Source organism: Terrapene carolina, unplaced genomic scaffold (genome assembly GCF_002925995.2).
Source record: "Terrapene carolina triunguis isolate 2854851 unplaced genomic scaffold, T_m_triunguis-2.0 Scaffold85, whole genome shotgun sequence".
Taxonomy (NCBI): domain Eukaryota; kingdom Metazoa; phylum Chordata; order Testudines; family Emydidae; genus Terrapene; species Terrapene triunguis.
Genome location: NW_020664436.1, coordinates 42,746,604 through 42,773,344, shown reverse-complemented (window position 1 = coordinate 42,773,344; position 26,741 = coordinate 42,746,604). Strand labels below are relative to the sequence as shown.

Here is a 26,741-nt window from a genome sequence, read left to right as displayed (position 1 = left end):
AAAATTGTTTTTAACTAAAATAGTTAAATGAAATGTATTTAAAAAAAATTTAAATCAACTATGTCAGCCGGGTCAATATGAGAAACGTAAAATATTGGCTTCTGCAGCTAACTCAGTCATCTTCACGTTCATTTTCCTGTTTGTTCATAATCTGGAAAAGAAAAACAAGCTTTCCTGCTTTTTCAGGTCCCAAACAATTTCTCAATTTGGAATGAATTAGTCCAAAGGAATAAATATTCTTTCTACACTGGCAGAAGAAGCTACTGCTGTTAAAAGTGAGATTATCACTTCAACAGTCTCTGAATCCAAGTGCTTACATGACTTCCACCAGTTCACTGGTGTGACTTTCTTTAAAACATCATCAAGCAAACATATATTTCTTGAATGGTTCATCCTTAGCTCTGAAGTTTATTATAGTTGGCATTATGGAGGGATGATTGCTGGATGTCCATGTCATAGCCAACTCCTCTTCTTCAGCAGTTAAGTTTTGACCCTGGTACCGAGTATTGAGAATATTTACAAGAAAATGAGCTGGAGATCGTGCTTGTCCCATTCATTTTTTTAATGCTTGTAATTTAACTCTTGTCAGTCCACTACTGAGTTCCATCGCAAGCTTGTGGGAGAGTTAGCTTGGTTTCTCCCACATTTTTTCAGAGTAGCTGCTGCAGGGTGGTTGTTCCGGTAGTATTTTGCAATTTCAACAACATTAGCCTTTATTTCTGGAACACTGAAGTCTTTGGCTAGCAGGTGCATCAAATAAGCACTGCAAGCGTATGTTATTAGCTTGGGACTCTCTATTAGCTCTCTTCTAAATAATTTCTTCTCATCTTGGATACATTTGCAGCATTGTCTGTGACCAAGCTGCATACTAGACATTTGAATTTTTTTCCAGTTTGTTATAGCTTTTACTGCTACTTCTTGTAAGTATTCTGCTGTGTGTGCATTTCCTGATGTATCAATTGTTTCTGTAAGGAAGACATTCTTTTCTTCTGTTGTCACACAAGCACATACAACAGGATCATTGTGCACATTGCTCCGCCCATCAAGACTCAGGTTAACAATTTTACCCTCTAGACCTTTTGCACACTACTCAATTTCTCTTTCATATGCTTTATCCAGCAATTTGCCTGTGACATCTTCTCTGTTGGGTGGACTGTATCCTGGTCTTAATAACTGAACCATGTTAATGAAGTGTGGGGTTCTCAATCATACGGAAAGGAGAGTTTGTTGCATAAACAAAACGGGCAATTTTTTCATCAATTACCTCTTTTTGTAATCTGCTGGTTCTTATCACAAATTCATCCATGGTTGTTTCTGGATGATGAGATTTTTTTCTTTCTTTTTGCTACAGGTGATACACTGTGGCTATGTGACATACGTGATGTGATTGAAGCACTATTATTGGCAGATAACTCTGAAACTATAGAAAATGATGGTGATCTTGAAGGTGGATAGTCTTCAGAATCTAGGGGATGGATTCCCGTAAACAAAATAAGTTATTTAATTATTATTACCATTTAGTATTACTCATTGCATTCCCTGACACTCAGTGCTACTTTAAAGGTGGAATTGTAAAAGGAAGATCTGCCTATTTCAGCTATTTATTTTTTATCACAACTGCATCTAAAATGATAGTACCATAGAGTAACAACTATATTTTTTGTTCAAACATGAGAATTCAAGAATAGTCCAGAAGGAAGACCGGCAGTCCTTAAGAAGGAAGTATGAAATAAAAAAGTTTACCAACCTGAAGATCCTGCATGTTCAGACATGTTCCTTTCATCATCTTCAATGCAGCTTCCTCCTGAGAAGGAACACTTCTCATGATGTTGTTTCATTCGGGCAGCCAAGCCTTGCATTTTTTGGTTGCACTGTTTGCATTTTGCACGCATGCCTCTCTTATCCACAGGTAGAGGAACTTCATTAAAATATTCCCAAACTGGGTCTCTTTTACAGGCTGCTATAGGTTTTCCCTTCTAGTGAGAGAATTGGTATGGTAAATCTCAAATCAATGAAGGCTACACTCAGAAAGACCTCAAGACTTCTGAAATATGCTGCTCAAAGAGTTTCACTTTTGTTTCTACTGCCTGTCCCTCCTTTCTCACATTTAGGTCCAGACTTCTCCTTGTCCAGATCTATTCCACCCCCAACAATCTTCTATTCACAGAAATTTTTGAAACTTTGCACTCTTAAAGAGAGGTAAGGGATTGACTCTGTGTACATAAATTTGCAGAGGGACAGTGGGGGGGAGGGATAGCTCAGTGGTTTGAGCATTGGCCTGCTAAACGCAGGGTTGTGAGTTCAATCCTTGAAGGGGCCATCTAGGGACCAGCAGGGGACAAAAAAAAAACCTGTCAGGGACAGTACTTGGTCCTGCTAGTGAAGACAGGGAACTGAACTCAATGACCATTCAAGGTACCTTCCAGTTCTATGAGATAGGCAAATCTCCATATATTATTATAGGGTTGAGGTCTGTTATTTCTCACTTCTATATATTATTTATTTAAAAACATTTTTGCTGTTAACAAACATATCTCTGGAGACACACATCTAGAGTTTGAGAACTGCAAAACTAAGCATCTCTGATGGTATCTTCTAGACCAGGGGTTCCCAAACTTGGTTCGAGGCTTGTTCAGGGTAAGCCCCTGGCGGGTCGCGAGACACTTTGTTTACCTGAGCGTCCACAGGTACGGCTGCTCGCAGCTCCCAGTGACCGCGGTTTAGGTAAACAAAACGTCTCGCGGCCCACCAGGGACTTACCCTGAACAAGCCGCAAACCAAGTTTGGGAACCTCTATTCTAGACTGAGCACCGAGTCCCATTGGGTAGATAGAAATATTTAACCTAAATAATCTATACAGAAGCCCTGGAATCCCATAAGATTGGGTCCTTAATCCATGAACTATTAGAACTCATTTACAAAACTTTTCTTAAACATTACATGAATATATTGTCTCATACTATAGAATTAGAATTTATAATCCCTATTCCATGATGAGATATCTTTGAGCTATAATGTATCTTAATTTAAAACTATTTTTAGATAGGTTTTTCCCTCAAAAAGCACTTTATCAAAAAAATTGATTTTTTTGATTTTTTTTTAAATCATTGATTTTTATCCACCCTGTTTGAAAATGTCACTAATGTGACAACACTATCTTTCATATTGATAATAGAGAAGTTTAAATAAAGCAAGGCCTAACACTAATCTCTGAAAGAACAGTTCACTGGGCACCTTAGTTTAGCAAATTGCTGTTTCCGGTTCCAATTGGTGCTCTAACTAGTTTAGTTTTTGTCTTAACTCAAAATCTTGCTTTAAAAATTACTTATTCATACTTATGTCACATTCCCTTTGCTTTTGATTAGAATATTCTGTCATGTTCATAGAATCATAGAAGATTAGGGTTGGAAGAGACCTCAGGAGGTCATCTAGTCCAACCCCCTGCTCAGTGCAGGACCAACACCAACTAAATCATCCCAGCCATGGCTTTGTCAAGCCGGGCCTTAAAAACCTCTAAGGATAGAGATTCCACCATCTCCCTAGGTAACCCATTCCAATGCTTCCCCACCCTCCTAGTGAAATAGTGTTTCCTAATATCCAACCTAAACCTCCCCCACTGCAACTTGAGACCATTGCTTCTTATTCTGTCATCTGCCACCACTGAGAACAGCCAAGCTCTATCCTCTTTGGAACCCCCTTCAGGTAGTTGAAGGCTGCTATCAAATCCCCCACCCCCTTACTCTTCTCTTCTGCAGACTAAACAATCCCAGTTCCCTCAGCCTCTCCTCATAATTGATGTGCCCCAGCCCCCTGATCATTTTTGTTGCCCTCCGCTGGACTCTCTCCAATTTGCAGTTAGTTGCTTTTATAAACCTTTTGGTCTGTTGCTCATGATTTCATTTTCTGTAGATCAGATTCTGATCCCTTTCCTTAGTTGAGTAGTACCTTGCTCCACAAGTAGCCATATTGACTTCAGTGCTTAGTTATTTTTTTCTTAATATTTGTTCTTTAGTTCAGTAGGTATTGAAGATAGACTTAGCCTTACTGGATGGTAATTACCATCTTTTTTTCTTTTTTAAAAACAAGTATTTTTCTCATCTTTTCAACATCAGGTTCACTATGATCTTTCAAAAGAATTGCCATTGGCTCAGTAAGTTGATTCAATTTGTCATAGGCCCTGGAATATATATTGGGACTTGCTGATTTTTACATGGCATTTTTTTAAAAGTATTCTCTTACCGGCTGTCTATGTCAAGCCTTATATTGGGGCAAGCTTTTCATTCCTTTTAAAAATACAGTAGTTCATTAGCTAAACCAATTCAGAATCACGGATTTATTCTTTATTCATTTCTTATTGAGTCGTGTGACTGGGTGAGTATACCTGCAATAATATCTGACAAGCAGGGACTTAAAACATAGCCCCATACAGCCAGTCTACCCTGCCTTCCCTTCAGGGTTTGTCTGTGCAGGGATTTTTCAGACCAGTAGTTTCCAACAGGTGGTGCTTCACAGTTGGTGTTTGTGAAAGCTGTAGAGTTGAAAAGGTGCATCCTGGTCCAGGCATAGCTACCACTATGAAATCTAATTTTATTGACATGATGGTAAAATTGCCTGAGCCTGTTTACACTGTAGCCTCCATTGGTGGAGCTGCATGCATTAGGAATTAGAGATCCAAAGTCTTAGTCTAGTCACAAACTAAGATTGCTGAGAGAATTCTGGCTGCAATCAGTCCAGCTATCATGGCTAACTGCCCAGCAGGAGTTTTTGGTAAAATTAATGTGTTCTGTTGGCATCTTGCACTGGATTACCCCGAAGTTCTGGTTATATAGGAGCGGCAGGGCAGGAGTAGTAGTCAGAAGGCCTGCAGAAATGTAGAAGTTAGTGATCTCCCAGTCTAGCTGAAGGAACTCTATTTGATGCTCTAGAATGGGGGGAACTTAGAGGTTCTTTTCATTCCACTTTAAATGATCCATTAAGTAATAAACTGTGTCAACCAGTATCTGTATTGAAATTCTGTTATGCAGGCTCCTTTACTAGTCATCACACTGACCTGCTTGTGTCTCTTATATAGTAATAAGCTATGAGGATGTTCAGTAGGTTATTGGAGCACTCCTTAGGACCTTGTAACTTCAACCACCAGAGAAATGCAGGAATAGCCTATTAATGCACATCCCACTGTGGCTTACAGTTGTTACTGTGGTCATGTGCATGTGTGTGTAGAATAACCTATACAGATGTTACAATATCCAGGTACAATATACATGTAGAGAATTTGGCATGTAAATCTGGGCTTAACTCAACTTTCCTTTCCACTTGCCATTCACCTTTAAGCTCTCAGGAGCTGTGTTTGGTTCTACAAAATACAAAAATTCAGTTCCTCCCCTGAATGTATAATTTAAGATTAGAAGACTAGGGAAGTACAGAGGTTGAGATCACTTAAGTTTAGTTTTTTGCCACCTTTTGATCATTGCAAAAGTGTGTTTTAGGAGAGATTTAAATGTGGGCCTTCCATCCACATTTTTCTACCCTCTTCAGCCAAAAAAAAAAGAAAAGATTGAAAATGCTTCCAAGACTGAAAAGTGAATTATACAGTGGTAATGGCCTGACACCGCACATAATCCAATCCTTCACCCATCTATATGTTCAATGGGGTTTTGACCCAAGTCTTTGATTTCCTTATTTTTTTAGTGGGCTTACCCCTTATGGAGTCACTAAACTGCAGCAGAAACACCCTGTAGGTTTGGGCTACTCTATGGTCTGTCTTACTGTATTCTTGCTCCAAACTTCATGATATAATCTAGATTCCTTTTTAATAGTTTCCATTAAATTTTTAAGGATATTGTGTAATTCCATAGGTTTATATAGTGATTTATAGCAAAAGATGCCAAAATCATTTGTAAAATTAAATAATGTGTACATTTATAAGGATCACTTCAACTGTCTCTGAAGTAGAACCGCTTCTGAGCTAAACGACAAATTTCTAACAGCTCCCAGTAATCCTGCATAGCAGCGATTCCACAAAGTGAAAAACTTATTTCTAATTGAAACTACAAGAGAAAATTAGGTAGGCAGAATGTAATTACCCAACCTGGTTCGCAGTCATCTAAAATAATTTCCAAAATGGTTAATAAAAGGTTGTTTACAGCAATCATGCATCTCAATTATGTAATCATGCATTCTGATTTTTATAGTATTGCATATCTCAATTTCATGTTCTTATTCAACGTGCATAATTAGCTAACATAATTATATTACACTGTCATTTCAATATTAGGACCTACTGTTAGTAGTAAACTTCGATTTATTTCATTCATCAAAATATGCAAAGTAATGCAATACAAATACTTTTAACACAATTCTTTTTCTAATCTCAACATTGTTGCAATAGATTTTATATTGTGACTCCCTTTTTCTCATATTGGAGCTACTATGTCATCCTTTCCAAATGACATTTAAATACCTTAAATCCATTGCTTTTTTTCCCCTCCTCTGGTTGAGTCAATTGTGGGATAGAAATATATTTGATAGATTCCCTGGATACTGTTGTCAACTGTACGGTTATTTTGGTTTACAAGAAACCCTGCCAAGTACAGCCCAGTTACCCTCAAATTTACCTCAGAAGTGAAATCTGCAGAAACTACAGGTACCAACATGCAACATTCATTATAATATGATAGGTTATGCTGTTCAAATCAAGATATATTATTGTATGTTGATGTATGTTGTCTCTGTGGGTAGCAGTACAACAGTAAAATGTCCATTTGAAATTGGTCATTTTCACCAAAACCAATTAACTTCAATATGGTGAAGTTTCTTGACTGTACAATTTTTTTTCATTTCCTTTTTAGCGGTGTGAAAACTAAGGCTATGTCTTCACTAGCAATTTTCTCAGTCAGGGGGTTGTACTCCCTTCCCTCCCCCCCCCCCCCCCCCCCCCCCAATACCAGTCCCCACCACAGAAGCGCCAGTGTGGACAGCGCTACTACGTCGGCAGACGCTCGCTCCCATCGCCATAGAGCGGCTACACAGGAGACCTTACAGTGGCGCAGCTGCAGCAGTGCAGTTGTGCTGCTGTAAGGTCTGTAGTATAGACATAGTCTAACACAGGTAAATGTTGATATGCATAGCAGAAGTTGTCAGGCTCATACACAAACTCAGAACCTCCCTGTTGTGCCAGCTACACAAGCTCACAGTGAGATACTCCACTTACCAAGCAACTGCCACATTTTGCACCAGCTTCAGTTTCTGAATGGCTTTAAGGTGTAGCTTTACATAGAGCACATTGCATTAGTTTTGTCACTTCAAGATTAAATTATGGATGACAGTAGAAGGGTCCCTATCCAAAAGGAGTGGTCACACTCTTGCCCTCTGCAGGTATGATGCTGCAGTATTAATATGGTGACTGGTGCTACCTAATCTTCTAGTAGCACCTGAGAGTCCAATGTGAGGGAGAGCTCTCACTATAATGTAAAAATATTAATAAAATTATTATAACTTTTTAAATCTTAAGTTATTAAACTTGCCTTTACAGAAGGTTAAGATATATTTATCATTACTATCATACCTATGAGGCTTGGAAAAAAGTACATCACATGCATATATTTGTTTGTTTAATTATAACCAGAAGAATTCCAGGAGGCTTCTGCTTTCTGTCACCCTGGGGACAAGCAACTGTCAGGAAGAAAACCCCTCCTTAGCCATAAAACCGTGTTTATTACCCCTAAGAGTGTTCTACAAATTCAGAAAAGCTGCATTTTAAACTTTAACTCGCTTTAACTTCATACTGTGTTCTTTTGTGCTATGTTTAAAAGATGTATTGGGTATTGAAATTTGTGCTTTGTACAAACTATTTAATAGCAGTTGAATTGCTATAACAAACAGAATGTATCTCTAAGGCTTACGTCAAGAGACAGACAAACCAAAAAAACTTTTATCTAGACCAGAACACCTCCTTATTGTATAACATGTCAGTTTGGTACAAGTGTAATCCTTACCTCAAGAAAACAAACCATGTAGGAAAAGATCTGATTATGTGGGAGGGAGAATAGGGAGATGGTTCTTTATGCAGGATACTCCAAAAAGGAATGCAGGAATCCTATAACTGTAGGACTGGCAGGGACCTCAAGAGGTCATCTAGTCCAGTCCCCTGCACTTATGGCAGGACTAAGTATTACCTAGACCAGCGGTTCTCAACCTTTTTCTTTCTGAGCCTCCCCCCCCCCCCCCACAAAAACGTGCTATAAAAACTCTACAGCCCAGCTGGGTCCCAACTGCATATAAAAGCCAGGGCCAGTGTTAGGGGATAGCAAGCAGGGCAATTGCCTGGGGCCCCATATTGCAGGGGGCCTCACAAAGCTAAGTTGCTCAGGCTTCAACATCAGCCCCAGGTGGTCAGGCTCGGGGTCCCAGGCTGCAGTCCTGCACGGTGGGGCTTCGGCTTTCTTCCCTGGGCCATAGCGAGTCTAACACCGGCCATGCCTGGATGACTGCCTGAAACCTGCTTGCGACCCCCCAGGAGGCCCAGAACCCCTGGTTGAGAACCACTGACCTAGACCATCTCTGACAGGTGTTTGTCTAACCTGATCTTAAAAATCTCCAATGATGGAGATTCCATACCATCTCTAGACAATTTATTCCAGTACTTAACCACCCTGACGGTTAGGAAGTTTTTCCTCATGTCCAGCCTAAACCACTCTTGCTGCACTTTAAGCCCGATACTTCTCGTCCTATCCTCAGAGGTTAAGAAGGACAATTTTTCTCCCTCCTCCTTGTAAAAACCTTTTATGTACCTGAAAACTATGTCCCCTCCGTCCTCTCTTCTCCAGCTTAAACAATTTTAGCAATAAAATTTTTCAATCTTCCTTCATAGGTCATGTTTTCTAGATCTTTAGTTATTTCTGTTGCTCTTCTCTGGACTTTTTCCAATTTGTCCACATCTTTCCTGAAATGTGATGCCCAGAACTGGGCACAATAGTCCAGGCCTAATCAGCCTGGAGTAGAGCAGAAGAATTACTTCTCATGTCTTGCCTACAACACTCCTGCTAATACATCCCAGAATGATGTTTGCTTTTTTTTTTGCGCAATGGTGTTGACGCTTATTTAGCTTGTGATCCACTATGACCCCCAGATCGCTTTCTGCAGTACTTCCTGGGCAGTCATTTCCTATTTTATATGTGTGCAACTGATTGTTCCTTCCTCAGTGGAGTCCTTTGCATTTGTCCTTATTGAATTTCATCCTATTTACTTCAGACCATTTCTCCAGTTTGTCCAGATCATTTTGAATTTTAATGCTGTCCTCCAAAGCACTTGCAACCCCTCCCAGCTTGGTATCATCTGTAAACTTCATAAATGTACTCTCTATGCCATTATCTAAATCATTGATGAAGATATTGAACAGGCCGCCCTTCCTGCAGCCCCCATTGGCCTGGAGCGACAAACCGTGGCCAGTGGGAGCCGCGATAGGCCGAACCTGTAGACACGGCAGGTAAACAAACCGGCCCGGACCACCAGGGGCTTTCCCTGAACAAGTGGTGGCCTGACTTTGAGAAGCACTGTTCTAAGTAACTGATTTCAATTGTTTCTTCGATTCCATAGGATTTAGTTACAATTGCTTACTTTGCCCATCTATAAACTGGCTGGTTATTCATAATAACCAGACAGGTTTTCACCTGTCCTTAAACATATTCTTTTCCCTATTTATAAACATTCTTCATTGTCTAAGGATATACTAAGACTGGATTCATGATAATTCTGGGAAATAAGATGGTGGTCTCAACATATCAAAAGAAACGTGACACTGAGGGCAGACCCACTGTCAAAGGTGTAAGCTCTGTTGAAAGCTTTTCCAGCCTCCTCAGTTCCTTCTTATCGCTTGTGATGATCATTAGAATTGCTTGGCTTGCCTTAGCAAGTACTCTGTGTACTCATTATAAATTTCTTGTAAATAGTTATCTAGTACTTAGCTAATTCTATCTATAGCACTTACTTTCTTTTTCAGTTCCCAGATCTGGAGTTTCCATTTTTTGGTACTGAACAATACCTCGGTGACAAGTCTTCAAGCCCTGTCTCTCTTGTTCTAGGCCAATGCCCATGAGCAACCCACACTCAAGCTGCTTGAAGTGTTTGGGCGAAACTCAGATTTGTTTATCATTGCCAAATTTGCAAAGACTTTAACCCAAGGATTAAAAAAGACTGAGAATCTAGGCTGAAGGGTTTGCTCCTGGAGACAGTCCTGAGACTTCCGTCGGAGCCTAGCCATTGTGACTCGGCACTGAGAACTTTGGCTTCAGTTAGGAGTGCACTTTCTATGCAGTCTGAGACCTGGCATGACTTCCCCTCTTCACTGTCTCTTTTTAGACATAAGGTCTCTAGAGACTCCGAGAGGAGGATCACTGACACCTACATTTACTAAGCATGTGGTTGAGTAGAGTGCAGCCAAAATCCAAACACTTCTCTTCTCAGAAAGAGAACTACAAAAACTAGCACTATTCACTCCGGCATCGAGGCCGGCACCCGAAGTGGCACCTTCTATGTTTTGTGATACTTCAGCAACCCAAGACCATCACGCTGGAGGAGTTTGTGGTGGTGAGACTTCTGCTGAGCTTATTGGTACCAGTATCCCCAACAGTGCATGATACAATACTCCCAGTACCGGCAGACAGAGTACTCCCAGTACCAGTATTGTCAGTGCAGTACTCGGTACCTCGATGTCCTTCGGTGCTTCAGACTTCATGCCGGTTTACCCTTGAATGGTAAAGACAGAGCAATGTTGGTTCTTCACTGACTCAGCACTGGTCTCTGGCACTGTGAGGAGCGAGCTCCTCCTGGGTCAGCAGATGGTGATTTTGTTCTCCTCTGAATCTGAGATTGGCTCTTATGTTTCCTAGTCTTGGAGTCTGTCACACTACTCCCAACCGATGCATTACTACCCTGGGTTGCCTTGAAATTCTCCAGCTGGAATGGGATCAGGCATTTGGCCAGGGAGTCATTAGGGCCCAGCCCCATCCAGTGGCCGTTTTCGAACCCATGGTAATTCCACCCAGTTTCCAGGTCCTACATGAGCGGTTCCTGCTTTGTGTCCTTGGAGAGGCATGGAGAGTCTACCGACCAGGGACCACCTGTTTCTGAGTCCAGTACTGGGACTGGTGGTGAGCAGGAAGAGGTGGTTCAGGAGGCGCATGCTCGGCAGCTAACAGAAGAGGGGCACCTTCAATCTGTGCTGGCTTTATCATTGTCCTCTCATGATGAGGCAGTTTCCCCAGGAAAGAGAATGACAGGGTCAGCAGACAGCAACCCCCAAGTCACAAGATGCTAAAATACTTGATTTATTTTGTAGAAAAGTTTATTCTGCTGTGGTGTTGCAACTCAGAATTGCCATCCAACAAGCTCTTTTGGGACGTTATAATTTTCACATTTGGGATGCCATGTTAAAATTTAAGGACATGTTGCTGGAGGACGCTAAACCAGGGTTCTCCTCTTTAGCTGATGAGGGAAGTTCGTAATGAGAACTTGGACTTGGCTGCTATAACTGTGTCTTCTTTAGTTTCCATGCACAGGAGCTTTTAGGTGCAGACTTCAGGGCTTCCGCACAAGGTCAAACAAACTATTCTAGACTTGGCCTTTGAAGGGTCATCACTTTTTTTGGAGCACACAGGTTCTAGGCTCCATGGGTTGAAAGAGTCTAGGGTGACTTTAAAGTCTTAGGGGATTATACTCCTGACCATCCAAGAAACATTTTCACCTGCAGCAGATCCACTAATCCTCTGCCCTTAGTCCTCGCCAGGACCTGCAAAGAAAGAAGAGTAGGGGTTGTAGTTAAGTCTATGATTTAGTCACGTAGGTCATGGCAATCACGGATTCCGTGACTTTACCAGACCTCTCTGACTGCTTCAGCTGGGATTGTGCACCCCAGACCTGCGACCAGGGCTGCAGCCAGGGCCATGTGCCCATTCCCTCCCCCCCCCGCCCCCCGGCTGGGGCTGGAGCTGTGCACACATCCCCATGGCTGTGTCGGGCTGTGCGCCCGTGGCTGTGGTTGGAGCCAGGACTATGTGCCCTTGTCCCAAAGCTGCAGCCAGCTCCAGAGCTGTTGCTGTGCACTCTCCCTGTGGCTGCGGCACTGGAGTCGAGGCTGTGCGCCCCCCAGCCCCCATGGCGGTGGGGCTCGGCCTATCAGTCCCAACCATGGGTCTCCCGCTGTCATGCCTCTCCCCTCCTCCCCCTCCCCCCCCCCCCCACCCCCAGTGATTTTTAGTAAAGTCACAGACGGGTCTCTGGCTCCCATGAATTTTTGTTTATTGCCTGTGACCTGTCTGTGACTTTTACTAAAAATATCCATGATAAAATCTTAACCTTAGTTATAGGCGCAGATCACCACCTCCTTCTGCTTCTACATCAATGCCTGCTCCATCTTGACTCCCAAGGGGTGCTAAACAGACATTTTGATGGGTCAGTTGGGGATGCCATGCCAGTTTCCATGTTTCCAAATCCCATCTCCCCTATATTTTTGCAAATCATCTTCCCTATTTGCTTAGTGCTTGGTCAGAGATTACTTTAGACCAATGGATCTTAAGCACTCCAGATGTGGGATATACCCTCCAATTTGTTTCTACCTCTCCCTCTCTCCCCATACCTCTTTAAGGAGCACTCTCAAGAGGAGTTCCTCCTCCAGGAGATGCAATCTCTCCTTTCTGTGAGAACCACAGAGGAGGTTCCCCAGCATGTCAGAGGGAAGGAGTTTTATTCCCATTATTTCCTAATCCAGAAAGGAAAGGGAGGTCTCAGACTAATTTTAGACCTGCACCAACTCAACAGATGTTGAAAAAATACAGTTTGTTTGCATGGTCACTCTGGCTTCTGTTATTCCATCCCTGGATCCTATAGACTGGTATGCAGCCCTTGATTTAAAAAATAACCTACTTTCATGTGGTGATTTATCAAGGTAACAAACGTGTCTCAGATTTATAGTGAAACAGTCTCATTACCAGTTCACCATGCTGCCTCTTGGCCTGTCAGCAGCTACTTGTTTTTTCACAAAATATAGGGTAGTGGTAACTGCCTTTCTGAGACTAAGAGTACAAATCTATCCTTACCTGGATGTCTGGCTAGTAAGATATTGGTCCAGAGCTCTGGCACTATCTGGTGTCTCTCTCATTCAGTCAACTGTGAAGGCTCTGAGTCTGCTGGTCAATTTAGAAAAATCTACCCTTTGTCCAGGTCAGAGGATAGAGTTTATAGGAGCAGTACTGTACTCTATTCATGCTGGAACTTTTCTTCCAGAGGCATGGTTCCAAACAATTCAATCGCTTGTTGCAGATCTCAGCTTGCTCACCCTGTCACAACAGCAAAAGCCTGTATGATGCTCCTGGGGAATATGGCCTTGTGCATATACATAGCCCAGCATGCCAGATTCCATCTCAGGATTCTTCAGAGTTGACTGGCCTCCATTTATTTGCCAAGTCATCACCTTCTGAACTATGTGCTGTACGTGCCCTCTCACATTCTGACTTCTCTAGATTGGTCGACAGACCTGATCAGTGTAAGTGCAGGCATTCCCTTTGTCTGCCCTCAGTCTTCACGGACATTGTTGATGGACGCATATCCCCTGGATTTATGGTTCTCCCAGGACCTGTCTGTACACATCAGTGTCAGGAAGCCAAAGGCTATCTGTTTAGCCTGTCAGGCTTTCCTATCTCAGATCAAAGGAAAAATCTGTTTGCTGCTGTGGTCTATGAGAACAATGTTATACTTCAACTGGCAGAGAGGAGCCCTTCCCTGTTTTGTCAAGAGGCAGCTCACCCGTGGGACTTCTGCATTGCCAGTTCAATCAATCTTGAAGCCTCTTACATTCTATGGGTGCAAAATGAGCTTGCAGACCACCTAGGCAGATCATTTACAAGTCACCACAAGTGGGATCTACACCCAGATATAGCCAGATGCATTTTCCAGAAGTGGGGGAATCCCCAGAGAGATCTATTCACAACAAAACCAATAGGCAATGACATCAGTTTTGTTCCCTACAGGGTCGTAGTCCATATTCCATCACAGATGCTTTCGTACTATCCTGGTCGAACAAGCTCTGCTACGCTTTTCCCTCCAATTCTACTCTTTCACAGAGTGTTGCTAAAGATCAAACAGGACAATGCCCAAGTTATACTAGTAGCCCTGGCAGCACTGGTTTTCCACTCTCCTGGATCTGTTGGAGCCTCCAATATCGCTTCCTTCGGAGCTAATTTTGCAGAATCATGGTTGGCTGCTCCACCTGAACATGCAGGCACTTCATTTAACAACCTGGAGGCTTCATGGCTAAATTCTAAAGAGGAGTCTTGCTCGGAGAAAGTTGGGGATTTTTTGCTAAAAAAAAAAATAGAAAGTCCTCCACCAGGGCTACTTACATTGCCAAGTGTAAGTGATTCTCCGTTTGCTCTTGTCAGTTCAGGGTTTCGCCAATACAGTCCTCAATCCAGCATAGTCTGGACTATCTATTGTACCTAAAACATTGAAATTGGGCAAAATAGTTCTATCAAGGTCCACTTGGCAGCAATATCATCTTTGTAACCCCACATGGACAACCATTTTATTTTTTCTAGCGGTACGTCAATTAGATTTCTGAAAAGCCTGGAAATGTTATACTGTATCTACAGATATGATAACCTGGCCCTCCCTGGGACTTCAACTTAGTTTTGTCAAAGCTTATGGGGCCTCCGTTTGAGCCTTAAGCAACGTGCTCCTTGCTAGATCTATCAATGAAGGTGGCTTTTTTGGTAGTCATCACTTCAGCCTGGAGCGTGGTTGAGCTGCATGCTTTGATATCTGAACCTCCTTATACAATTTCCTTTTCAGGACAAAGTATATCTGCACCATAATCCAAGAATTCTCTCTAAAATAGTATCTATTTTTGTATTAAGCTGTCCATTTACTTACCTAGTTTACCTGACACAGCACTTCAACAGAGATGAACAAGGAAGAAGGGCTTTGGCGTCCTACATAGACAGGACTAAACAATTTCATGTGTCAGCTCAACTATTGATGTCCATCGCAGACAGGAATAAAAGTTCTCCCACACTCTTCACAGAGAATTTCATTGTGGATAGCATCCTGTGTTTGTTTGTGTATGTTATGAACTGGCTGGCATTTTCTCATCAAGCAAAGTATCTGCACATCTGACAAGATCACAAGCAGCCTCGGCGGCGTTTCTTGCGAAAGTCCTTATCCAGGATATTTGTAGAGTGGCAGCTTGGTTTGCAGTCCACACATTTGCATCCCATTATGCCATCACTCAGAAACGATGGTAAATTTGGGTGAGTTGTATTCCAGTCTGTGTACACACAGACTCCGATCCTCCACCTGCTTTATGGCTTGTGAGTCACCAAGAGCAGAGTGGGCACGTGCAATCACTCAAAGAAGAAAAAGCAGTTACTGACCTGCTGTAACTGTTGTTCTTCCAGATGTGTTGCATGTGTGTCCATTCCATGACCCCTGCTCCTACGTCTCTGCAGTAGAGTTGTCCAGCAAGAAGGAGCAGAGTACATTCTGGGGCAGCTGGGTCCTTTATATTGGGACAAAGTGCTGCGCAATCGTACAGGGCGCTAAAGCAGTCCCAACTGGTACCACTGCGGGGAAAATTTCTGATTCCGTAGGTGGCGCACACCAAGTGTGAAAGAAACATGTACAACACATATCAAAGAACAACAGTTACGGAAGTGTAGTAACTGTTTTTTACATATGATACCTTACCAGACACCTTTTATATACGTGTTATGACAACAGTGTGTTGGGGTAGTGAGTGTGTCAGGCCAGACGTGTATTACAGTCGGCCCTCAGCCAGTGGGCATTTCAGGGCTTGTAAGGTGATAACATGTTAAGTTCTGCTCCAGAGAGAGGACGAGAAACAGAACGAACCACATGTGAGATGTTAGCACTCATTTAGTAATATGACTATTGGATGTCTAGTTTCTATGACAATGAGCATGGCAAAAGAACCTATTTAGAATAAAATATAACATCAGATCAGTCCTGCCTGTATTAAGCATCACTCATCTAGCTCTGATCTTTACCAATTTCGTCCAGACACAGTGTGCGCCTATTAACTATTTTGGCCAGGGCAGATGAAATCTAGGCATAAAGCTGAATGTCATCAGCATAGTGAAAACACTGCAGCCATGTCTCCTTACTAACCGTCCCAATGGCCCCATATAAATGTTGAACAAGACAGGAGACAAAATGAAACCCTGCAAAACTCCACACAAACACTATCAGAGAGGAAGAGTTTGTCAGCACTGCCTTCTGAGAATACATTACGTATAAGGAAAGGGTTTAATCATGTTGATCCACAAACTAGTCAAAATCATCTCATGATCAGTTGATAGATTTAATGATATCAGCTCCATCACCAAGAAGAGAGTTACCAATACAACCATTGCATTCTCTCTGTCCCAGACCCAGGTTGGTACAAACATTGACCATGGTTACAGAGCTCTGAGACAGCTATTTTATATTCTATTCTAGATAGGTTTTTGTACTGAGCTTATCACTGTAGTATCTAATGTGAGAGATGTCTTGCTACAATGTTTTTAATAATCTTAACCAAAAAATGGAAGATTGGGTTTACAGAGTGGTAGTAGGCTAGTCAGTGGGCCAGATTTATCAAGGGATTTAGGTGCCTACATTTTGTGGATCCATAAAACCCCCACTTAACTTCTCCTAACCCTATTGGTGCCCAAACTCATTCAGCATCTCCTATTGCTAAGGCTGTGAATTTGGTAGGGCCTTAGCAATAGGAGATGCTGAATGAGTTTGGGCACCAATAGGGTTAGGAGGAGCCCTAAATGCATCACGGACCATGAAATCTGGTCTCTTGTGTGCTTTTACCCTATACTATAAAGATTTCATGGAGGAGACCAGCGTTTCTCACTTTGGGGGTCCTGATCCAAAAGGAAGTTGCAGGGAAGGGGTCACAAGGTTATTTTAGGTGGGTTGTGGTATTACCACCCATACTTCTGCGCTGCCTTCAGAGCTGGGTGGCTGGAGAGCATTGGCCGTTGGCCAGGCACTCAGCTCTGAAGGCAGTGCTTCCCCCCAGCATCGGCGCAGAAGTAAGGGTGGCAATATCATATCATGCCACCCTTACCCCTGCGCTGCTGCCTTCAGAGCTGGGTGGCTGGAGAGTGGCGGCTGCTGACTGAGGGTCCAGCTCTGGAGGCAGCAGCATGGAAATAAGGGTGGCAATACCATACCATGCCATCCTTACTTCTGTGCTGCTGCTGGCTCCGGCTTTGCCTTCAGAGCTGGGTCCAAGGCCAGCAGCCGCTGCTCTCCAGCTGCCCAGCTCTGAAGGCAGCGCCGCTGGCTGCAGCAGTGCAGAAGTAAGAGTAGTAGAACTGCAACCCCCACTACAATAACCTTGTGACCACCCTACAACTCCTTTTTTAGTCAGGATCCCTACAGTTACACCCTATGAATTTCAGATTTAAATAGCTGAAATCATGAAATTTACAATTTAAAAAATCCTATGACAGTGAAATTGACCAAAATGGACCCTGAATTTGGTAGGGCCGTAGTTATTGCTGTAATGGTTTCTGCCTCTGGGCCTGTATGCTGCTGGCTCAGGCAGATGTCCAGACACTATCTCATGCCTAAGACACAGTGCGATCCTCAAACCAGGTGAAGATAGGCAGGGTAACACGTGTCTCACCTGTGTGGCCTGATCCGTTAGGCATGCTCAGAGCTGGACTATATAGGCATCCTCTCTCTGTCTCTAGCCCAATTAATATGTAATTGTTTAATACAAAATGGAATGGCTTCAGCAGGAGAGACTGAGAGAGACCCACATCAGAATATTCCATAGTCCAGTGGTTTGGGCACTCACTTGAGAGATGAGAAACCCCTATTTAAATCCTTTTTCCTCATCAGGCAGAGGGGGGAGTTGAACTGGGGTCTTCCATATCCTGGGTGTGTACTCTAATCACTGGGCTAAAGGTTATAAAGGAGGCCACTTCTGTCATCTATCCCCACCCTGGCAGTTTTGTGTGAAGGGAGGCAGACATCTAAGCTGTTGCAAGAATGGGATAGGTGTTTGCCTCCAAGAGAGAAAGTTCCTGGCTGTGGATCCCAAACAAAGATAGGTGCCTCCCTTCAGCTCTCACTTAAGTATCTAACTCTGGGAGAGGCACAGGATTTAAGACACACTCCTCTCCTCAGCATCTCCCTTTGACTAACCTACACAGCATCCCACCTGGCTTGTTGGTTTTTGTGGATCCCATTTTCAGATGCCTATCTCTACCTATGCCTTGTGTGTGGCACCTAGGCACCTAACCCAGGGTTTTTGGATTTCAATGATTTTTCAAAGTGTCTAAAAGTTGCATGTTGCAGTGCCTTTCTCTTTGTGGCGCCAAGCTATGTCTTCTTGAGCAGTGGCCATATTGAAGTAAGAGAAGCCATCAATCTGCCTTCCTTCAAGAAAGTGTTGACAATCTATTGTGATTCATTTTTTCAAAGGGATTTATTGTATCTAGTGTTAAAATTATTGCTGATTTTGATGATGGTTGAATAAGAAAGAAAAAGTATCCCATTTCCTAGTATCCCATATTCAACTGTTTCACTCTTGCAATTTTATTGAATGAAATGTAAACTTATGCATATTTGCTTTGAAAAGACTGTGTGTGTGTGTGTGTGTGTGTGTGTGTGTGTGTGTGTGTGTGTGTGTGTGTGTGTAAAAATATAAAATATTGTAATATAGGTGAAAAAACACTTTCCAGTAGTTCAATGGAAAGTCCATAATCTGCTTTCCCAACAGGAAGAGTAAATGTTTCCATGAAGCAGAACTAATTTGTCTGTGCCTTGTTCAGTCATATAAAGAAGTTAATTAAGCAGTAGGAATTTAATTTACGTGATAGTTACACCATCTCCAGATAAGTATAAAACTGATTTATGGCTAGAATTAGATCAGGTGAGCTGCCTCTGTTTCAAAAAGCTATTAATTTTTATTATAAGTAATCAAACAATCATAAAAGGCGGAATCAGCAACTTGAAGAGAGCATTAGTAGATTTATTTAGTTATTGAGTGTTTTTACAATACTCAAGTTTTTGTTGTGGGCCTTTATTTAAAGGGACACTGTCAACTCAAAATTTTAAAATGTCCACTTAAGAAATAGCCTACAAGTAGTTTTTGGTATATACTTCCACTTAAATCTTGCTGCCATTTTTGTATTTTATAATCATACTTTATCTTCAAAATATTTTTCTCCTGTAGCTGTGTGAAAAGCCCAAACAAGTAAAACATTGAAACTTGGCTAAACATTATACTGTCAAATACACCAAGAAAACAAATAGAGAAATAGTAAAATATTTTGTTCATCTTTTACAGTATAGTTAACTTAGATGTTCATGGTAAGTTTTAAAAAAGTGTGATTTTTAAATTGTCACTTCAAATAAAAAAAAAAATCACAAACAATTAGAGAAATGGGTTTACTTTATATTTCTATAATTCAAGACCACTTTGCATATTTGTGTTTAAAAATTAACTGTATTATTTTAAAGATGTAAATAACAAAGAACAACCAAATGGATTTTTAATCACCTATGAATTGTTATAATGAAGCAATTAAAAAATTTACTAAAATTGAAATTACAGTAGTGGTGTTGCCAGTATTGGTGTTGCCAGTATTTTTATGGATTAGCATACCTAACAATGTGTTAGTGTCATTGAATTATGAATGGTTGGACAATATTCTGTCCTCAGATACAGGTGGAAAGCTTTTGCTGAAATTAAAAAGGGTTGTCAGCATTTCTAAGGAAAAAAATGTTCTCGTGTTTGAAAATCCTAAATATCTGTGGTTTTACTCTCAAAATCACTCTAAAATATTTATGCATTACATTAAAAAAAAGTAATATTTTTATTTCCTATTTGTAACAAACTTTTTGTTGCCAGCATTGGCCTGTTCAGTAAATGCAATGTACTCTAATATTATCTCAATGTAGTGTGTGTAACTTTTCCTCAAGCAATACAGTTTGTACATTCGCTTACTATGTAGTCAATTAATCAATTTCCATTTCATTCAAAATGAAGTTCTTTGACTTTCTATCACCTACATATTAAGCACCTGATGTTCCATAATTGTATGAGAACATTGCTGTTCTATTGCCATTCTACAGAATGTAAGAAAAAAACAAGTATTTATTCCTTCTTATTAAGTTATATTGCTGTACTTTGAAATACTTTGTGAATATAAGCTAGCAACATCACCATAACACATTAGATCCATTAGTATTTCAGGTACAGTGTCCTGCCTCTCATAGAGCCCCATATATGATACTTAGGAAGAAGGGAAACTTAAAGCACTTAGCTCCACAGTTCAACACATGATGCCATACGGAAGGGAGAAAAATGTTTTTTTTAACCAGTGAGTGGTCAGCAGTACATCATCTGGTTTGAGATTTGATTGTTTATTAATTTTGGGGGACTAACTTGGCCCAGAGAGTTAAAGGTGTTAATGTGACTGTCACTGCACAACATTAAACAGTTATAAAAGGCTTTGGGTATTGGAATACAGTGACTTCAGCCTGCTTAGTCCTATGGCAAACACATAGTTAAAAATTGTTTTTAATTATGTATTTAAGATACAGGGGGGGGAAAGGAAAAGCTTTTGAAAAGTAAGGTATGAAGCAAGGCTTTCATTTTCACAATATTATTCCTTTTAGCTGTAGAGGAAGGAAGAATAAACCTTTTCTAACAAGTTTTTTAGATGGTATTAAATATGTTGATAACTGACCTTTTGGGGTAAGAGAAGTTAGTTGAGATGGGCTGGGGCTGATGCTGTTGCTACTGTTAATGTCTGATCCCACTCCTAGAAAACAAAACAAGAGAAGCTTACACAAAAGGGGAAAGAAAAGAGCAACAAAAATTGAGTTTCCACCTCTGTGGCTGATTGAGTGAGTTGCAGCCTCACTGCTGGAGAAACACAGGCCCAGCACACATTCTGATCAGCCACTGCAAGTCCTGGCAAACTGGTACCTGCATTTGGCTGTTTTAGGGCACTGTCTTGAATTGCTTCTTTGGTCATGGGTTCACAGCAGTGTTGCAAAATATACAGTCTTTACTAGCTAAGCCAGACTCTTACTAAACAGAAGACAAATGCAAAGATATAGGAAAGAGAAGAAATAAGGTAGGGAAGGAAAATGACACAGTAGGGAAGGGGGCGGGATGGTACAGGAATCAGTGTTACATCCCAGGTGGTGTTTGGGATTTAGCCAGAGCCAGTGAAGGTGGCAGTGTCCTCTGGATTCCTTTCTCTGACTTTTGGTTTCATCTGGACTTCTCTCAAGATTAGGACAACAAAGGGCTAACTGCCACAGTGGATCCTGGGGTCCCAGGAGAGGGTGTGTTATGCAGCCTTGATGGTGAAGCTTGCCTCTTTGGGTTCACTCATCTCTCAGCTAACAGTTGGTTAGATTTTTCTCCCCCAAAGTCTTTAAGGACCCCAAAAAGAAGTGATGGGTGGAATAGCTCATTTGCTCATTATTTTGTCCACCAATTAAGCCTAATTTCCAACACACCAATTTTGGTTAATTGATATCAGGTCCCACACTTGTCTTGTTTACCAAACATCATTTTAACACCATCCTTGAGTTATATTAGTATATATTTTGTTTGGATTAATTCAGTCTTTGTATCTCATTGGTACCTATCAACATCTGTTATTATAGGTGATTGGAACATTTTATAAATGTTTATTAGCTTTCCCACAATTAGGCTTACAATTGGGGTAGGTTTATGAGCCCCTCAGTATTACAACACTTCCTTTTTCCTAAAGTTGACTTAAAAAGAGAGGGCGGGGGAAGCTGCTGTGTTTGTGTTTTTCTATTTTTAATTTTTAATAGGGTTCAAAAAAGAACTAGATAAGTTCATGGAAGATAAGTCCATCAAGGGCTATTAGCCAGGATGGGCAGGGCTGGTGTCCCTAGTCTGTTTGCCAGAAGCTGGGAATGGGCAATGGGATGGATCACTTGATGATTACCTGTTCTGTTCATTCCCTCTGGGGCACCTGGCATTGTCAGAAGACAGGATACTGGGTTAGATGGACCTTTGGTCTGACACAGTATGACCGTTCTTATGAGGGAATATCAAGTCTTGTCTTTGCTAGCAAGTTAAAAAAACTGGAGTACAAGTATTCTTAGCACACACACACACCCCCCCCCGCCCCAAGCAGTGCTGGTTCTAGCAAATCTGGGGCTCCCTGCTTAACTGTTGGATCAGGGTCCTGAACTACTCTGTAAGTGCTAATAAGATTCAATGTGCAACTTTCTCTCTGATTCCTAACCCAAATCCATATACTATCTCTGAGCTTTATGTGATGTGCTACAGGGCAGAAGAGATAAAGCACTCAGAATAGGTGAGTGTTTGTAGAGATTTAGGGGTACATTGGATAAAGGTTTTCTGTTAACTGGAAAGAAGGGGACATCTGTGAAGTTTATCAGGCAGGGCAGTTATAAAGGAGGAGACATCCTGTTACTTCAAAGGGCTCAAGCTATTATGACCACAGAGCTTTGTAAGCACAAAATAGTTCATACTCCAAATTGCACAATAAGGAGACTTAAGCAGTAAACATCATAGTACTATTTCAACCCATCTCTGATAGGATCCTCTGATGTGGGATGTCCATGCAACTGGATGTTTGACAGCACATCTGAACTGGCTCTGCCATTAACTGAGAGGACATAGACAATGTCTTTTGCAGAGAACTCTTCTCCCAAGCCTGTGTCAGGAAGTTAAGTTATGTGGTGTTAACAAAACCAAAAAAAAATGTTAGTCTCTGACATCTGACAATCCATTCCCCTTCAGTTGCTCAGGTTGTAGCACTTAACTCTGACCTCCATCAATAGTCAAAGCTACAGACCGAGTACACACTGTGTGGATAGCTATTTCCAGTTACTCTAAATGTATCTACCATTAGTTGTGTCCTCTTGAACTCATATTATGGGGCAATGGGAAAACTGATCATTCTTTCCTTTTCAGTACCTTTCATTGTCATAAATGCCTGTTTTATTTCCAGGGAGCCTTTTATCATTCTGTCGGGAGGCTTGTCATATGATACTGTAGGAAGAAGACCCTGTTTAACAGTCATGCATGGGAAAAGCACTGCTGTGCTAGAAATGGATTATTCTATTGTTGATTTTCTAACCCTCTGTGAAACTCCGTACCCTAATGGTAGGTTCTGTAAAGATTATACTTTTACCCACTCTCTTTGTAGCTTTACTCTGCCAGAATACTCCTTACTCCTTCTGCCTCACTATTATATCTCTGTGAGGGACAGGACTGGAACACTAACATCTGTTGTAGCTATTGTCTGTCAAGTTTTGTTTCAGCATTCTTTTAAAGGTGAAATAGGTTTCATAATAAACCAACATCAATTATAATGTTCTGGAAAAGAATTAGTAATTACATGTGGTTTTTCCTCCTTTTAAAAAATAGTACAATTTATTAAATGTGCATGCATACAAGCATTTATAAAATACATCTGTATGCATTACAATGCAAAGACAGTTATAAATAATATTAATAATGATTAGCACTTACCCAAGCCTTTTAATCTACAGTGATTTGTGTAAATATTTACTAATTATTGTAACATTCCTGTGAGGTTGGTAAGTAAGTTATCCATGTTTTACAGGCAGAAAACCTCCATCAGGGATTAAGTAGTTTGCCCAAATGGACAGAGAAAGCACAATGTTTCATCTGGGATTAGAAATTGGTTTCTGGTACTATGTTCTGTGCTCAGGCCATTAGAATACACCTCTTTATTGTCTATTAGAAATGCCTATTAGAAGTGTATTATCTATTGTCTATTAGAAGTGTACCTATTGAAGAAATACCTTTTGTAAATCATTAGAATAGTATGTCAATACATCTAATGTGTAAATTTTCAGTGTTGAAATGTTAGATATTACATCACATGCTCAGAATAGAGATCACTGTAAAAATGAGTTGTTGAATCATGTCAGCAATATATTCAAACTAATGTTTTAAATGAAAGCATTACATTATTTTTGTGCGTGTTCCAGGGCTTGCAATTGGAAAAAGAAATGAAATTTCATAAGGGAGAAAAGTTTGTGCACATCCCCACTCTAGGAAGTCACCTGTCATGTCTCAAGACCCAGAGTTATTCAAAGCAGTAAAACTTTTAGTGTATATGTCCGACATCCACAGATCTAAATGTTCTAAACCATGGTTACAAAAGACCCCAGTCACATATCCTTCTGTAGTGCCTCTTTTTCCATTAGCTAGAGCAACCACTGAACTTGCTGGTTCATTTCTATTTTCCTCATCTTGTTGTTTGCTAGTTAATTAATTACTAACAGCTATTTTTATTTATAGTTCTTACTGAGTTTGGAGTTGTGGTAGGCTGATACTGAACTACTGTGAACTCTCAGTCATAAATTTGAGTATAGGTGTACCTCAGAGGTCCCAATGGTGGACATTGAGACACAGCAAGGTTCTTTTAAGAGTACTTTTTGTACTAGCTACATACTTGTAGCAGATGAGTATGTTCAATGTCTTGGTGGTGGGACTTGCATGTTGCTCACCCAGTCTTACCTTTAAACTTTTTGCCAAAGGCTGAAAGGATAGAGGTGCAGTTGACCATCCAGAAAGAACAAGATCTGTCCAAACAAGTATTGCACACTGCTCATGTCTCCAACATTGTGGTTCATTTGCTCTCCACAGAAATTCTAGTTTGCTGGCATTCGTGGCTCAGAATGTCTGGCCTACTCCAAGTTAAAATTCTGGAATTGCCTTTTAATTCTCCAGATTTTGGTACCACACTGGTGCTCCTTTCAGGTGGACAGTCCTTCAGTTCCTTTTGTAAATTAGGTCATTTACTGTTTCCTACTCTCACATAGTGAAGATCTGCAGAAGCAATTCTGTGAGGGGAAATAAGGTTACTGTTAGTAACTGGAGTTCTGAAAATATTGCTTTTGCAGATCAAAACACCTTCCTTCACACGTCTGTCTTTTGAAATGGATTTAATTGAGAGGGAGAGAAAATGAAGATAGGTGGATGAGGTCTACAACCTCAATTTTGAACATAACAGATTTGTGAATACCTGTGCATGCTCTAATGGTGTTACTGCTTATGGCTAGTAAAGTGTGTGGTATGCAATCTCCTGCAATGTGGACTGCTGAGCCTATATGTTAGGAGAACTAAAATGACTAATATGTAACCTTTCTTTTTGTCTGTTTTTAGATTTTCAGGAACCATATGCTGTGGTGGTTCTTCTAGAAAAGGATTTAGTACTTATAGACCTTGCACAAAATGGGTAAGAATCTAGGGTGTAATGGAGGGTATATGGAGTGTCAACTTAATGGCAGGCCGCTGTGTATCCATTTGATGTCACCTATCAACGCTCCACTTGCAAATGAAAATAATTTTTAATGAGACTTACTGGAACTATGTTTGAGATTATTGCCTTACTAAAACTCCCAAATGGACTCTTGACAAGCAAATCCTTTTTAAAGAGCATCTAATTTTCTGTTCTACATTTTGGTTTTAAGGACTAGATTTTATTTAAAAAATTTCTACTTCCATATTTTTATAATCACACAGAACTTCTGAGTATGGCCTACTCTCTGGCAGGTAGGTGTAACATGGCATACATTTATAATTGAGTACCATATTGTTCTATTTCTGCCAAGTTTATTGGCTTCCAGCTAATAAGAGAGAACTTCTAGTGATTTCATTCATGCTAAGCCCATCAGGAGAAAGTTCTTTGATGCTCTGCACCTAGCAGCCAGTAGTCTGCTAGCATTATAGTATTTTGCTAAGATTGTAAACTCTTTGTACAAGGATTGCCTTTTTGTTCTGTTTTTGTATAATGGCTAGCAAACCAGAGTCTTAGATTCTAGGACTGGAAGGGACCTCGAGAGGTCATCGAGTCCAGTCCCCTGCCCTCAAGGAGTTCGGAGTATGGGAGGGGGCTCTGGACTGAGGCAGGGATTTGAGGTGTGGGAGGGGGTACAGGCTCTATGCTAGGGGTGCAGGTTCCAGGGTGGGGCCGGAAATGAGGGGTTCGGGGTGTGGGAGGGGGCTCTGGTCTGGGGCTGAGGGGTTGGGTTGTGAGGGGAAGGGGATTGAGGGCTCCGGTTGGGGCTCCAGACTCTGGGGTGGGGGTGAGAGGTTTGGGATGTAGGAGAGTGCTCCAGGCTGGGACTGAGGGGTTCAGAGGGCAGGAGGGAGATATGGGCTGGGGGTTGGGGCACGGGAGGTGGGGAAGGGGGCAGACTCTTGGCAGCCCTTATCTCAAACAGCTCCTGGAAGTAGCCGCATGTCCTTCCTCTGGCTCCTAGGCGGAGGCGTGGCCAGGCGGCTCTGCCCACTGCCCCGTCCACAGGCTGCCCCCGCAGCTCCCATTGGCCAGAGTTCCTGGCCAATGGGAGCTGCAAAGCCGGCGCTTGGGATGGGGGCAGCGCACAGAGCCCCCTGGCTGCCCCTATGCTAGGAGCCGGAAGGGGGACATGCCACAGTTTCCAGGAGCCATGCAGAGCCACGGCAGGCAGGGAGCCTGCCTTAGTCCTGCTGCACCACCAAGCAGACTTTTAATGGCCCGATCTGCAGCGCTGACCAGAACCACCAGGTTCCCTGGCAACCCTAATCTTAAAGTCAGCATCCTTAGTCCACACATAGAAATAATTTTCTTTATTTAGGGGAATTGATTTTTGTGTGTCTATTTATTTAGAGAAATTGGTCAAAG

General features: G+C 41.5%; 1 protein-coding gene across 2 annotated transcripts in view; it reads left to right on the top strand.

Moving 5' to 3' along the window:
• Positions 1-26,741, top strand: part of STXBP5 (syntaxin binding protein 5) — a 178,569-nt gene that overhangs the window by 94,499 nt on the left and 57,329 nt on the right. For both annotated transcript variants that reach the window (XM_024219875.2, XM_024219859.2), the window contains exons 10-11: positions 23,049-23,203; positions 25,238-25,310. In XM_024219875.2, coding sequence (XP_024075643.1) covers positions 23,049-23,203; positions 25,238-25,310 — 228 coding nt within the window. The remainder of the gene's footprint in view (positions 1-23,048; positions 23,204-25,237; positions 25,311-26,741) is intronic.